Source organism: Sipha flava, unplaced genomic scaffold, assembly GCF_003268045.1.
Source record: "Sipha flava isolate LNK unplaced genomic scaffold, YSA_version1 234_pilon_pilon, whole genome shotgun sequence".
Taxonomy (NCBI): domain Eukaryota; kingdom Metazoa; phylum Arthropoda; class Insecta; order Hemiptera; family Aphididae; genus Sipha; species Sipha flava.
The window spans coordinates 555,892-572,536 of NW_020272875.1; the positions used below are offsets into that span (position 1 = coordinate 555,892).

At 37.0% G+C, this 16,645-nt stretch overlaps 1 protein-coding gene across 1 annotated transcript in view; it reads left to right on the forward strand.

Moving 5' to 3' along the window:
• Positions 1–14,538, forward strand: part of LOC112683749 — a 100,874-nt gene extending 86,336 nt beyond the window's left edge. The window contains exon 3 of the mRNA XM_025554908.1: positions 14,339–14,538. Within this exon, the coding sequence (XP_025410693.1) occupies positions 14,339–14,424 (86 nt within the window). The 3' untranslated portion in view covers positions 14,425–14,538. The remainder of the gene's footprint in view (positions 1–14,338) is intronic.
• Positions 14,539–16,645: the final 2,107 nt, after the last annotated feature.

Sequence of the window (16,645 nt, forward strand, 5' to 3'; positions counted from 1 at the left end):
TATAATCAAACGCTTGTGCAAGAAAAAATTATTTTAGTTATATTTATCTGATTAAAAAAAAAAAAAAAATGTAACGTACTTAAAAAGGATTTCTTTCCATTCGCCATAGTTATATTTGTCCGTGAGCTATGAAATATCCGTAGCCGGTTAAACCGATAACCCGGCACGTGCTCTATTACAAGTGTGATTCGATCGACTTGATTTTTACCTATCTCGGGGTGCGGCGACGGTTAAAATGTTGAAAAACGACGCACTACATTGTCGCATTATCCTGCGGGTCGACGGAAACCGTCTTCATCTAGGCAATACCGCACGCGTGTGGTGTACACGGAGCAGTGATTCGTCATTTGATTTTTATTGTTATCACGCGAAATTCGGGTTGTACCAACAATGCCTGGAAAGTTTACTTTATATTGTTGTGTAAATACATACGTGCGCGCACACACATCATTGTGAACACATGTAGACACGCGTTATGCACCGCGGGAATATGTTTTGATAATAATAATATTAACAGTGTAGTACTTCAAACGAGATGACGACCATCGTGTCGTGCGCAATATGTTGTAAATACGTCGGTATTTGCGGTTTTGTATATTAAATATTTTCCGTGGTTCGAACGTCTCGCTATTCTCACGAATCCGGCATTCCGACGCTTACAGTATATTGTACGGCCTGAGGACACGCACGAGTATAATATTACCGTTGTCGGACCGGAAAAAGATTCCGACCGTCGAAAGCACCGAATGACGTGTACATTTTCCGTCGATATTTCAGTCGAACGTGCAGGTAAAACGTCGATCCGTGCGGAGGATGATGGGGCGGACCGTTGCGATGAAGAATCGCGCGAGGACGACTAGATAAATGCACATGACTCGACACTAAGGGCAAATTACTTCCAAGGAATTAAATGCGACGGTATGCTGCGTCTACGTACACAATACATCACACGCTCGACATGACTAGTAATTTAGAACTATTTTGATTTCGTATCGATCAATGCGATCATATAGTGATGCAGTTGTTTCAAAAGTTTTGAATACAGTTTTGAATTCGTGATGACGTTATTCACGTGTACTATTGGGCTAATCTATCTTGTGTTTTCATTTTTTTTTTTTTGTCGCCTCGATCGAAAATCTGTTGACTATTATTTATTTATATTTAACAACAAAATATTCAGGGAGATAAAATCGATTTCACCTGGCGAATTCGGATTTGATTTTTAAATGTTTTCTTTAAGGTCGGTGTATTTTGAAAAAATATTATACGTCTGAATTGCTACATTGTGCGTGTCATGAACTGACAGTAAATCATTGCATCCAATCACCTCTGTAGTTGATACCGTTTGCCTACGAGTTTTAATAATCATTAAAACGAGCAAGATGAATATTATCGGCTGTAGCTCCGTGATACGCCGGTGGAACTGAGACGTTTTTATTCGTCGCTTTCGGGGACAATTTTTGTGATAAATCTAATCACTTCCATCCAATATCGATGCATTAAAACGTAGTAATGAAAAAAAAAAAATCATCTATACATGTACTCGTGATGATGATGATGATAATAATGACAATTTAAGTTCATCGTCTATAACAATGACGTCTTTGTGAAAACATAAACTTATAGGTAATCCGACTAGTTCGAAGTCTTTGTCTCATATTGTTTACGCATTGTATTATCATAATATACGTTGCGCTGTCGGTCAGGTGGCGCCGGTTAACTGCAGCGCGCAGGCGGGTACGCATGACGGTGGTGGTGGTGCAGTCTCACGAATAAATTACCCACGAATTTACGGAATTAATTTCTCCGTCCAAATATGCATTGACAACGTACACCGTAAACACTCACCTACACCTTACACACGTTTGTACATGCAAACACACGCCGTACACAGCAACGGCAGCAGCAGCAGCTACCCGACGCGTTAGTAGCGAGTGTTTGAGTTTTTATTATTATTATTATTTTTTTTATTTTTTTTTTCATTTTCCTCTGAAGTTTATGACCCAAAGCGTTGTGTTGCCCGCACGTACACAGAACTATAGACGTTCGTCCTTTAATATATATTATACGACGTATCGAATTCTACAGGGGGCTCACGGTACGCGCAGACGACTAACGATCGCACGATAAATCGAATGCATAAAAACATACATACGCTCTTGTGTACACGCCGTGCGTACATCATACAGCGCACGCATGTGGGTAATGCGCACATGGAATACCGACGGGGGTACGTTATGTGCACGGTCCAACGTTGCCTCCTAACCCGCTTATATAAATTAAGAAAACTAATGACGGTGCAGGGCCGTCGTCTCCCGCGGAGCGACCGATTGTTTTTGACGGGTTCGTCTGCGATATCGGAATACCATGAAAACGCTGGCCATGGACTTTCACGACGACGGCGACGACGACGAAAACATTAAATGATAAATATATATCGTGTCTGGTGGACGACGTGTGTAATCGGATCTCCGGTTCGCGCGGACCGCGACGGGACGCGTAAAAAGTCGAAAAGCCTGTTTGGAAGATATTCAAATTTTTATTCGTTTTCCGTGTAAATCGTCACCGGCTCCCCGTGCCTTTACGCTGCATAACAATAGTCAACGTCACCAGCGTACACAAAAAAATGTTTAGGGGGGCTGGTGGGGGGAGGTTAAGGTTGTAAATGTTCACACTTGTACTCAATAAAAACATATTTAATAATGTCTCCGAATTTCAGGGGAGGGGGAGTTCAACCCCCCCAAATTACGCGCTTAGTAAACTTGTATAGTATGCACTTATGAAATGTCTAATATAACGCCGCAGCATAAATGCCGATTCTAAATTACACCACTTCCTTTTACTCCACATGATCCACCACCGCCGCGACCGTTTTATCATCGTAGTTATCAACAACGACTAAAAAAATTATTTCAAACCTAAAAAGCATTAAAAACGAACGAGCGGTTGTTAAATAGTCAAAAACATTCATTTTAAACTTATAGGTATTTACAGCTTTTCTCTTCGAGTTACGGTCTTCAGTATTGGTTTGGTCAAGTAATGTTTTCTCTTTTACATATATTTTAAGGTGGAGGTTTTACGCTAGGTTGAATTTTTCTCCAAAAAACCAACGATTATTATAGTGAAAATGAATATATATTTGAAACTAATTAAAATATATATTAATTTTTACCACCAATGGTGTTGCATTTTTTATTTCTTAATTATATAATAAAAAACCTATACGCTCCGGCTTTCAGGTGTCGGTTATAGATTAATGACCCTATGGTTTATCACATAAACATTCCACTATACAAAATATTGAATATAAAATGTGTGGCATATATTTGTTTAGATTCGATAAATACATTGTTCAGTGCAAACGAAGCACATATTCAGCTTACGGGTTAGGTTAGAAGTGCACAATGACTGAAATTTTGGATATAAATTCCATTGTGGACAGTAACACATCGAGGCAGTTAGATATTCAAAATAAGATATAGCGGAAATCATACATGAATATGAAAATCTGATCAAGAATTGTATAAAAATAGAATATAATTTGATTCATGGTTCATTTATGATGGAGAGTCGAGTCAGACTATACACGAATTTTTTCCAACTGTTTCACCGAGATATCAAATCGTATAGATAGCGAGACATTTATTTCTTTATTTCCTTAATACTACATTTATGAGTAAAGTAGTTATTTAATTAAGAAATCAAGACGGTAATTGAATAAACTTAAGATATTAATTAATAACAGGTCGTCTGCAGATTAAACACGATAATGGGTCGTGAATTTATAAGCAAAAAAGATAAACTTATGATTAAAAAATACTATTAATAGGATTCAAAAATCCGATAAAGCAACACGTTTGCCGTAGTTAACACGAACCAAAAATAATCTAGAATTCGTAGGCTCGTTTAAAATCATGGGTTTTGTTTATATACTATTCTAATATATGCATATTACAACAATTGATATGTATTTAGACATGATCGAAGGCTATGTCAAAGACTGTAAAATAACTCAAATATAATATCATTATTTTCTACCGTTGGTTTAGGTTAGCGGTTAGTGAAAACATAAAAAAGTAAAAATCGAATCGAGCAAGGTTTTGTGGAAAATGCCAATTGTTCGAGTAAACGACAAAGAACAATTTAAATTATTAAAAGTTTTGGACTCTCGGGAATTGTAGTCTTGTACGTTTAGAAACTGAGACTTCTGTGTAACCCATTCTTGCTCAAAATACTTCACACTCGTGAACGGTGTAGTTGAGCAGTTTATTAGAGAAACCTCGCTTTATTATAATTGGTTTTCTAACAGATCGGAAAAGTAATCTGTTCAATCACTCTGGACATTTCGATTACTGTTATTTAAAAAACCTCAAAGTTTACTCGAACACTGAAATGTAATCACGGATTGATTTTCGTGTACATTTCTCAAATAACCAAATTTCAATTTTGTACACAGATTTTCAAAAGTCTTACAACAACAGAGACCACTGCAAACCTCTGGTTTCGAAAACGGATTTTTGTGTGCTAGCGTCGTCAATGGTGATTATAGATTTATCACGTCAAAACGATAATGTAACATCGTCTACAGTCGACCTGAAAGTGAAATTTGAAAATATAAAAAACATTTTACGAAAGACAACAGTTTATGATTTAATTTTACACGATCGAATCGTAACATATAATTAGTTTAGCGGAGATGTGAGAAAATTGTGGAGTACGTGAATGCGGAGTGTTCCAGGGTCGGAATTTATTTTCTGCTTGCCGCCGCCGCGCAATATTGACACTCGACCCATACCGCTTGTTTATATTTCTAAATTGTTTTTTAATTTTTAAACCATTAACCGTACACCTCTATTTGCAAGAATCCGAGTTCCGTTTTGGAATACAGTATTGTGATGATTATTTTTTTCATGCTAAACCCTCATTCTATTAATCTCAACGCGACATTTGAACCCTCGAGTGTGGACGATTTTGATAGATCAAAACCAAACCGGTCAGTCTGCACGTTTGGATTTTTGTTTTTTCTCGAAAAAACAGCGATATTTCGTACGTGAATCATAATTTAAGATTTATCAGAGTAGTCCTTGTTGGGCTGACTCAAAGACTCATCGTACCGCTTGAATTTGTTTGACGACCGAATTCGGGACATTAAACCCACGAAAAAAACGTTCAGCCACCCCAGTTACACTGCACGCGTACATTACGTCGACGTACCGACGCGTACATTACTTAAACGTATTATTTACGACCAGTAAACGACCGCCTGTCATACATAACATAATGCCGTGGTATACGGTCGTACCTAAACACACTTATCCACGGTGCATTATGCGCGTACATTGTGTAGGTGGTAAACAGTCAAAGGTGTACGTTCAGATAAATATACACATTGTACTCGGTCGTTGCGAGGGACGCCTTTTTGTTGAAATACTATTTCAATACGCATCAATTACTGGAACAATTAAAACTCTGTACGCGCGCGCGTCCATCATATGTGTGTGTGTGTGTGTGTGTGTGTATTCAGTACCTGAAAAAATGACTTTACGTCATATTATGTACGTATCTGTGTATAAATGATTTGTGTGTGTGTGTGCGTGTATTGTGTATAGATAGTCTTGGAGGTAATTTCAAAAATAACCGTGTTATTATATAACGCGCTGGTATATATTGTTTTTGGAACAAATCGTATTGTAAAACAATGTCTCCGCGACACTTTTCAAAAAATAAATTAAAATAGACGATTTTTAAAAAAGACATCATAACATAATGCGTGTACGTATACGGATTTAAATAACAGTCGTATTCCTTTGTGCGTTCCACTGGCAATGTCTTCCGCACCTAATTTATATTTCATTGTACAAATGAACACGAACAAAAACATAAAGTTTTTGAGGCTGAAGTCGCATTTATCATTTCCATTTGAATTTATACAATTATTATTATTTAAAAGAAATACGCTCGCGGTAGACTAGGACGATATATACGTGTAGGTACTGTACAGGGATATCTTTGTTCGCCGAACACATTTTATTATTGTACGGCTCGTTTTCGGTGTCACTCGCTTGTTGTAATACATCAAATACCGTACTCACAGCGCTTAAAATCATCGAACCCGTCGCGCGTACAGGTAGGTGAATGCGTGCGCCTATATTCAGGTCCGGTGCCGAGTCCCGCGGCCAGTGGCGTAGCAAGGATATGACGAACTGTACCTACGCCAGGGGCACAAAATTGTGCAAAAATCGTATTTTTATCCTACAATTAAATCGAAATTTTTCCATTATACTTTTTGAAATACGTAGATGTTGTCTGTTTGTACACACTACTTGTGAATTCAATGATGATATTATGTAAATAGGGTATTTAAATAAAAAATTTCATATGAAGAAACTATCGATTAATTTACCAGTCATAAAGCGAGAAAAGCAAATTTTCAAAGTTTAAAATTAACACTGTAATAATAACTTACAAGTTGAAATTGTATACTTAAAAATATTAGTAAAATTAAAGGTTAAAAAAATATCATGACATCAAATTTTAATTGGTTAGACAGGTAACTTTTTCTAGGTTTATAGAGGACGCTGTCTTCCTACGTCGCTGCCCGCGGTCACTGCGGGCGACCGAAATACGATTGTCGTACGCGCGCGCGGATATCGAAACGGTTTTCGGTTTTGTTTTTTAGTTTCCGCGACAATAATCGTGAGACGGGAAAACACGTTTTTCAATAAGGGTTCGCTACCCAGCACCGACCGCGTGCGTTTGCGAGGTAACGATTTTCGCAACGGCGGCCACCGGAGGAGTTTTCTTAATCTAACAATCTCATTAACCCCCGACGACGTTTGCCTTTGATTCGATTACGGGTTCCCTCCAATTTCCTAACACGTCCAAACGACCTTCTTCCGCGCGCGTACCCGCACGACACTCCGGCACACTACCCCGCGGGGCGTTTAATCATCTCGTAAAACTAATAATTAAGAAAAAAAAAACCAACAAGAGGAGATCGAAAACCATACCGTTTTAAATAAATTAATAAAAACGCGGGCTTCAACGCGTTACAAAACACAGGTTAATGAAAACGTTGTACTCTTACGCATAATTGTTGCGTTCAACGCGAATCGCGCTCTGTAGTACGCGTACAGGGCACTGCGCGTGGCGTATCGTTCGGGTATTCCGTACCAACGCACGTTTAAGTGGGCGGTTACGATGTGATGAAGATTGTAAACCGATGAATGCATCGAATGCGCACAAACGAAAAATAAAAACGATTGCCTCCGGGCTAGCGAAACGACGACTGGAGATAGAAAAATATTGCACGCAAGATCGTTTAAAATATCCAATACAATCGTCATCGTCGTTATAGAAGAATGCCGTAGCCGCCGCATCGAAAACGAATTGACAAGTCTTAGTGATTCAAAATTAATTGTGAATTTATGTAAAACGGAAATTTTATGTTCAACATCTAGAGCTGGCTGCCCGTATCGCAGACTAATCCTACGCAAGAAAAATTACGATTTAATCATTTTCAGTCTCGTACGTCGAATTCGGATGTTTGCTATTTACATATATATATATATATATTATACAGGGGAAAATTATACGAAAAGTAACACATTGCCCATTTTTCAGCGAATTTGCGTCCAACAACCGATTTTAATTTTTATGAGTTTATAGTAAAAAAAAAAAAACCGTATGAGATATCTAACGAATAATAATCAGTTAGTAAGAGATATACCTCCAATAATATCGGTAAACCAATCTTTGCACATTTAAAGTATAACCATCAAAATTAACTGAAATTATAAATATATAAGCATTCAATTTGTACGCGTATCGATATAATGAACGTAGAAAAAATTATTTTCATTAATGGAAATAAAAAATGTCAACTTTGTTAGCTACTTTTAATTACATTGTTGAACAGACTAGAAGAGAACACTCACTTCAAAAGTCATTGGTCCATAAAAAATTTAATTTTCTTTTTTCTTCTTAAAAATGTGCGTTAGGCGATTATTACGAATTTCCAAAGAGGAAAAAATCACCCGGTAAAATATTATGCATATATTATATAAAGAGTTGTCGTTTAGCTGTGTAAATATGAGGCTTTCATTGCGAATGATATCTATTTTTCGAGTGTGGGCAGCTAGGCTACGAAAATAAATACAATCTCGCAGCCATATATACTATATTATACGTATTATATCCATGGACTCCGCGCACAATCGAATAGTATTATTTGAATACGATAGAACCTCGATTATCCGAACCCCCGTTATACAAATCCTCTATAGAGATAATATTTTATCCGAACTACAGTTGGCGTAATTGACCGTTTCGTAATCCGAACGTCAAAATTATTGGTTGATTTACCGATCTCATAATTGTTCTTCTTCTATTAGACTTTAACACCACAACAAACACACCGTTTTCAATCGTCTATATATTTCGAAAATTCTTTCACGTTCCTTAAAATTAGAAGTTTATTATGACTTCCTACATTCTGTCTACTGATTTTATAACTATCTGGCTTTATCATCAACGTATTGCATACATTCGTACACATATATGCATGAAGTTAGATCAGGGACGTTATAGGTTTATCTAAACGACGTCTTCGTGCTTTTCTTTTGTTCGGTTTCATCTTTATGCGTGTTGCGTGTGTCAAATACCAAAAATGTCTAAACGTTATGTTCATACGACGGAACGAAAATTCCAGGACTTTAGTAAGGGGATGGAATGAACGACGGCTAAAAAAAAAAAAAAAAAATTGGTTGATCATGCGGCTCGAGAACAACGTGATTTCGTAACATTTTAGAAAACGATTCTTTCCTAAGAAAAACTTTGCTGTCCGTATAATATGTGTTGCACTAACAGCACACCGTTCTCGTGTTATTATTATTATTATTACACACATCTCTTTGTATTTGTTTACCGTCTCGAATATTCTATTATTCGCTTAATTAATTATCGCGTTCTCCGACTACCACCGCGAGCACATCTATGTTATAATATTTTTAAGTACGCGCCACGCGTCGTACGGTATTTCTTTCCACTCGTCTGTATACCGCCGGCCCGAATGAATAAGATCGTCCTACGTCTTCGCCCGCGACTCCTGCGAGCATCGGACCGTCTTAAGACCACATCAACTTGAACGCGTATACGATACTTCCCGTACGACTAGTTTTTACGTTTCACCTTGAGTCGCGATAAAAAAAAATCATACATAATATTATACGCGTTTCTAGGTACGTATGGCATTGTGTCCGAGACACCGACCGCAGTTAATGTTTCAACAATAGAAAACTGTGAATGAAATGGGGTGTTCTCGTAACATCTCCTCGCTTGCATACGAGTTCGACGTACGTGTCGTTTGCATATTACATTATATATATGTTTACATAGATGCGTTTAAAGTTATGTAAAAAAAAAAAATCGTTTCATTCACGCACGCTGCATTTATACGGTTGCCTATTAAATCTCGATCAATTCGATTGTTAACGAAATTAACGCCCATGCATTATGTTAATATAATATTCCGTATTAACAATCATCATCGCTCGTGTTTCATACATTTTGTATACATCATCGGTGTAATAAAGATGCGTTACCTATTGTCGTTGTCACGTTGTTGTTTAATTACTAATATTTTTTGAAACTCGAGGTAATTTATTGAACAAAATCTCAACAGTATACGCAATCAAATTCATAACGTGCTAATTATTTCGGTACGGCCATATAGATATTATTTTTATTTTTTTTTTTTTTGTTCCTGTTGATACGGTAAATTTTCAAAAATAAATTAAAGCCATCCATGGTATGAGAAGCGCAATATAGACTCGTTGAAAGCGTAGTAAAACCTACAGTCAAGTGTAAGCGACAGGTTTAGTAATTGAATAGCAATCGAAATCTTAGAAATCATAATCTTCGAGGAGCTTTTGAACGTTTAGGGCGTAGGTTATGTTTAGTGTGTCAAGACCACGAGTAATTTCCATCAATCACGTAATGTTTGTTCTCGATTTCGTCAATTGATATCGCCATGGTAGCGTTTTAACTCTCAGCAGCATAATATATGTAATGTACATGATTTATTGGGATAAGAGTGCCAATAATAAGTTTGGAAACGTTTTCTGATATTTGTACTCGTGGTTTACATACAACACGTAACAAAACTCAATCTATTTCAAGGTCACACTATATTTTACATACGATACGGTATTTACTGAAATTTAATTTTCGACATGGTTATATATTTTAAGTTTGAAGTCTGATGAATAATTACCGTTTCCGTCATAATTTCCAATGCATTTTAGATCGATAAAAACCAAAATGATGCAAATTCGCTTTTTCCGAGTCGACCGACTACATAATAATACGTGTTACATTCGTTGATGAACTTTTTAAAAAAACCAGTTCACTTACAGTGGTTCGTATTCAAAGTATACAATGCCGTTTTATAATATCCAATGCTATAAAGTTAAGTCAGTGCACGCGTTGCATATTATATTATATACGTAAATCGAATAAATTCGATGTATTGAACATTTTTATGTTTACAAACCAGTTTACCGAAAACGTGTCGGCGGGCAAAAAACAAAAATCGGAAGAGCAATAAATATGAACGCTTTTCGATGTTATCTACGATGGCTTTATTATGCAGGCACATGTGTACAGTCGCACGAAATTTTGAGCAATATCGACAAAAATTCATTCACCCACATTGCGCCCGTTTCTCCTGAGAAGTTTTTATAAAGAAAAAAAAATGTCGTCTGCACAAATATCGATTTTTTTTTCATTCTTCTTTTGTGTTCCGTCTTCTCGTACACCGCCGACCGCGTACGTCAACGACGTAACGACGTGCATATGCAAATGAACGTACGGGTATACTGTTATCACACGTGCACGTACGGACTCGATCCCGGCGCGTCTTCAGCTGTGTGCGCGCCCGATCGCCGTCGGTATTGGTATCCGTTTTTTTTATTTTTTTCAATTCATTTATCGTTTTTGCATTCCATCGAGGTGAAAATGACAAAAAACACATTGTTCCCAGTGCTCGCTCCCCACAATCGACGTATTTGGAATAATTATTATATCGGTCGCGCAGATCTCGCGGCCGTACGTGTGTTCCCCGAACAATAGGACCCTGTATTTTTCGAGCGACGCGTGCACGACCGCACAATCGGCCGACCCGATCTTCGGACACGTGTTTTCACGGCAACGTCTTGTTCTCGCGGAGAAATGAACGGGGTTAGGGTTAGCCTGACCGCGCAGCGATCGAAACGGTACTACCGGAGACTCGCCGTCCGATGTTACGGAATCGGCCGTGTCGCCGTTCGTTTAGAAAATTTATTTTTTTCGTTCCATAATTATTTTTATTGTTTACCGCGGGCTTGTACTCGCCGAACATCGGAACGCGTACAGAACTATTTGCCGACGACCAGCAGCATAACCTTTTCTCCCGCGCCGTGTACAACTCCGTATGAACGTGCAGTGCACACAAACGGACGTAAGAAATTAAAAATGGGGAAAAAAAAACACACACACACAGAAAAATATGCCCCGGGGACTCCGAGTCGGGGTGACAGCCAATTGACGTGGATACACTGAGATGGCTAAGGCGGCGGTTGAACGTATACACACGTACGGTCCGTAGATTAATATTTTTTTATTCGTCGACACAAGGTTGTAACGCGGTAACGTAATAAGAGAAGGAAAAAAAAAGGAGAGAAAAAAATAAATAACTTGATAATATTTTATAGCCCGGATAGCATCGACGTCGTTTATTATGTCCAATAACATTTTTTCGGTGACGGGATAACATAAAAGCGTAGTGGCCTTCTCTCGCCCCCCAGACCGTTCTCCCCGGCCGACCGTCCGCGCGCACGTACGTGCGTGCAGACCCGGCTCAAACGTTTGCTTATACCTAGGCAAACTTAAGTTTTGCCGCCCCTTACATGTAAATACTACACCAAATACTATTTTTACATTAAAAATACTAAAATAGACTTAATTCTGAGTTAATTATATTTATTTATGTAAAGTTAACAATTTATTAGATTAATACATTCGTAGACTAGTAAAAAACCACTAATAATTTAAATAAAACAAAACGGATTTTTGAGTCTTATTTTTTATCACACATAATTTGCTATGATTAGGTACTAGTAAATGTAATATTTTTTAAAAATTATCCATAGTTTAAAAATTATAAATGCCGCTATAGGCGTGGACCTATGTCGGCTATGCCTTGAGCTGGGCCTGCGTGTGTGCGTTCGGTGTTCCCGCCATCGGAACATCTTGTTATCGCATCGCTACTACACACGTGCGTCAATTCGACGCCGACGGACTGGCTGCCGTCAAACGCGCTGTAAATAAAAAACTAGGAGCAACAGTGCGATACGAAAAGTGTTCTCGTTCGAAACACCGTGATCACGAAGGTTTTGTTTCTCGTTTTCTCCCCTCGCGGCAAGAAAAAAGAAAAAAACCGTCGCGATATGGTAAAACGATGATGATACGATCGATCACGTTCGTAATTCTCACTCGGATACAAGCTCATACAAGCGGCGGATTTCAAACGGCTGTTGACCGAAAAAGGGTATTTGTAAACGCGACGTGCACGTAAACCGTGGTGTAATACTGTTTACGCGGTGTGTGCGCACGACGCGCAGAGATGAGACACGTGTCAGCGTTTTTCCAGTCGTTTTTTCATCCCCCTCCCCCGCCACCGACCGTCAGAATACCTTTTTCGCTTTTCCAAATATTGACAATGTCCGCGAACATTATAGAGGTCAATCGGGGGCGTACAATACTTATAATGACAACAACAACACAACGGTACGCGCGTTAAGATCGACCACATCGTTTAATACCTCTATATAAAATATGCGCACAAGTAAACGCGTGAAACATCGTACAGCCACCGCTATTATTGAAATCAGAATATTTTACACGCGACAAATCGATGTTTGCGAAACGCCAACGAATCATTTTTTTTTTTTTTTGTTTCGTATTGGATTTTCGATTACTGTAGCCACCACTCGCGTGCACACGCCACGCCGGGTCTCAGTGCACGACGAAACACATTCGAACTGGTACGAACGACTCACGCGAAAACATATTATTACGAATCATCGAAAATACGAGCAGTGTAATTTTAGACGGCTGCTGCTGGACGAATGGTATACGAATTACGTATTTATCTATTTTTCTTTCGCCGACTCCCTACGAGATTGTAAACACCAATAGCCGTTTTGCGTACGTGCACGTCATCGTACATAATAACCGGGACTCGGAAGTCACAGCACTAACATTTTTTACTTTTTAACTCTTAGATATGTTTTTAGCTCTAACCTAACTGTGAATCAATCCGTTTCATACGATTCGTTGCGAACCTTTAGACGTTCACCTTGTTCAACCGCGCAGGCCGTTACCGGCGAAGGCGATCGTTTGACGTTTAAGACGCGGTTTTTCGTCGGTACACAGACATTTCCCACGCGGGTCAATGTAAAAATCACCTGTTGATATCGGATGCGTATTTAGATCTAAAACGCTGGGAGCACTACGATACCCCCGCGAGCCTGGAAAATACAGGGTTACACAAACACTTGTGTTTACCCTTAAATCGTTATCGATGTTAGTAAAACGTTAAGCAACCAAACCTTTTAGTTTCTTTAAGTTCTTTCACTTCCGTAATATAATTTAAACTGGAACTCTTAAATCGAACAGAAATTCAATTATTAGTCTTTTAGTAACGATTACTAATATTATAATGCTTTTTATTGTTTCAATTAAACAAGTTAGGGCTTAGTTATTTTCGATATTCAATTGGTAACGATTTTAAATTGAATTTAATTATTTCGTGTTTACCTACTATTCGTCTTGCTTCGACCGTTTTCGTTACCCCAATAGCATAAAATGTAAAATATATACGATTATATTGAGACATTATATACTGGTTTATATCAGATAACCGAGATCAGCCGTGTTCTTGTTTTTTTAGAATAAAAAATGTAATACAATTCTATCGAATTCAACTAATTATGTATCTAGATTATTAAAATATTAATTACTTTATTAGCTTGTGAGAAACTCTAACTTCACCCTGCTGAATACAATTTCATGAAATGTAATTTCATACAATAATGATTGCAACATTTTTGAATAAAATAACGTTATTACATAAGTTAAATTGGTGATGTTAATAATGAGTTTAGTGGTAGTGAGTACCCCAAGCACCCCAACTAAATACGTCAATCGTGTTTTGTATACATATTTATAGCGATAAAACTGTTTCATACAATATTACATTATCATACTTCTCACGTGGTATATATACACTTATTTCCAGCTGTGAACCGTAGAGTTAGCAGCGAACATATTTCCCTGGTGTCAAGACTTAACGGTGATACGAGACCTAAGGATAATTGTTATTAATTAACATTAACCGTCCGTACACAATGAACAAGTTGATGTAAAGTTTTTCGTGACAACCCAACGCGCCAAACAAGTTTTTGCGCTCCACGGTCAAGACCATCACTGCACCCGAAGGTAAGGTTATACGTTTAATTACCATATTACCATAAGCACATTCATTGTATGGATGTGCAATATATATTATGGTTTATGTATTACATTTTATAAAACATTGATTTTATAATGTATAACCGACTAAGTACAACGCGTCATACTTTTAATACCTATGAGCCTTATAAAATCCAATTGTTTTCACGGGGATGAGGAGCAAGTACCCCGTATTGGCTTATCCCTATATATTCTTCTTTCAATGGCTGCCAACGATAAGACATGTTAACCGTGGCAGTTTTTTTTAATTATTTTTGGGAGGGGGGTCTTTTTTCATTATCTTATAATATATGAAGATAAAAAATGTTAACCATTAATTAAGTAAAATATCAGTACCTTAATAGGCAATATCTGTAACACTCAAATATACGGACATACGTTTAAAATCACCAGATTTATATATAAACGTACATCCGTATATAAAATATAATTTATTATAGTCTAAGCGCGTGACCTGGGGGGGATTTGGCCCCCTTAACCCTTTCTCCCGTAAAACCGCCACTGCATGTTAGCTATATGTTATCATATGATTCCTGGTTGTATATTTTCCGTTTTGAACTTAAAATAATAAACAAGTTGCGTAAAACGATGGGTCACACATTATTGCCTTATTTTTTGTTTTTTAAGTAGATCAATCTATGGTATACCGGTGTTATATTTATAGATTATTTTACTGGTCGCAGTCAATTTGCAAAAATATTATTATAGTGTAATCATGTGAGATGAGAGTATACCTATTTTTCGTTTCAGTATAAGTTTTAAATATTTTAGAGATATTACATATGTGGTATAGATTTCGAACAATATGCTTGTCATGCATACGTGTACAATAACATAAAGAAGGAAGTAATCATTTTCATAAAATAATTACGTTAAAAAATGTACAGCTCGTGGTGTGCTGAGAAATGATAAAAGTTGTTTTCAATCTCTGCTGCCGACACAATTCGTATTGAAATAAAATTAATAAAAGTAGTAATTCGATAATAATCTGTGATGTAAAGCAAATCACTAAATGGGTCTTGTATCGATTATTGCATCATTAAATAATTAGGTCGAATCGGTGCCCGCAATAAGTACACCTGTTTAGAAAGAAATTGAAAAGTATGTCGACAGGATATATTTTGAGTATTCAATTTTACAAGTGAAAAAGTTGTACAATATTGTCAATAATATAAGTCAAACTTGAAGTTTATAAAGTTGAATAAGTAAGAAGATTAATACAGTTTTTTTTTTTTTTTAATTCTAATTAATTAATAAAAAAGATTACTTTGTTATTATATTTAACAGAAGGGAGGAGGAGAATGAATACAAATTTTACAGTTTAATTTGAATGTTACGTTTTCAATTAATTAGTGAAGTACCTTTATATATCAACTGATAACAATAATACTTCTGAAAAAACGTGAAAGTAATGCGTTTCATACGTTCATCGAAAATAAATGTTATTAATTCGTATAATTCCGACCGAAATTGGTGATTGCCTCTGACATATAAGCGTACCATATTCAGAAAATTCCGTGAAATACTGTTGAAATAAATGCGCACGTATATGTTAAAAAAAATATATACGATTAACTCATTTCGTGAAAAATTGTAAAACATGCTGCATATACTTAGATATTGTGACGATAAATTATTCATTTTTTACATCACATACACGTGTGTGTGTGTATGTGTGTGTGTACCACTCGTTGCCTCGTACACTCATTATTCAATGTAAAAAGTATTCCATAATTTCTATTTCAAATGCTCTACATATCCCGCGTGGCGGCATATACCATGTGTATTATACATATACACTCGCGGCATGATATTGCGACGTATACAAATACGAAACAAATAAGTTTTCAACATTTTGAACGAAAACGTGACCCGATTCAACAAAATCACACTCACAAGTCTACGATATCCAACGAATCGTGTACATATATATAAATACACGTGCATAGGTGTAAATGGATACGACGAATATGTATTCGGTTTCTGCAGCGCGTGCAACTTCCGTCGTGTAATAAGTATTTAAAAAAAGATAAAACATCATCGCCATCGTCGTTGCACTGTCATGAATGGGACC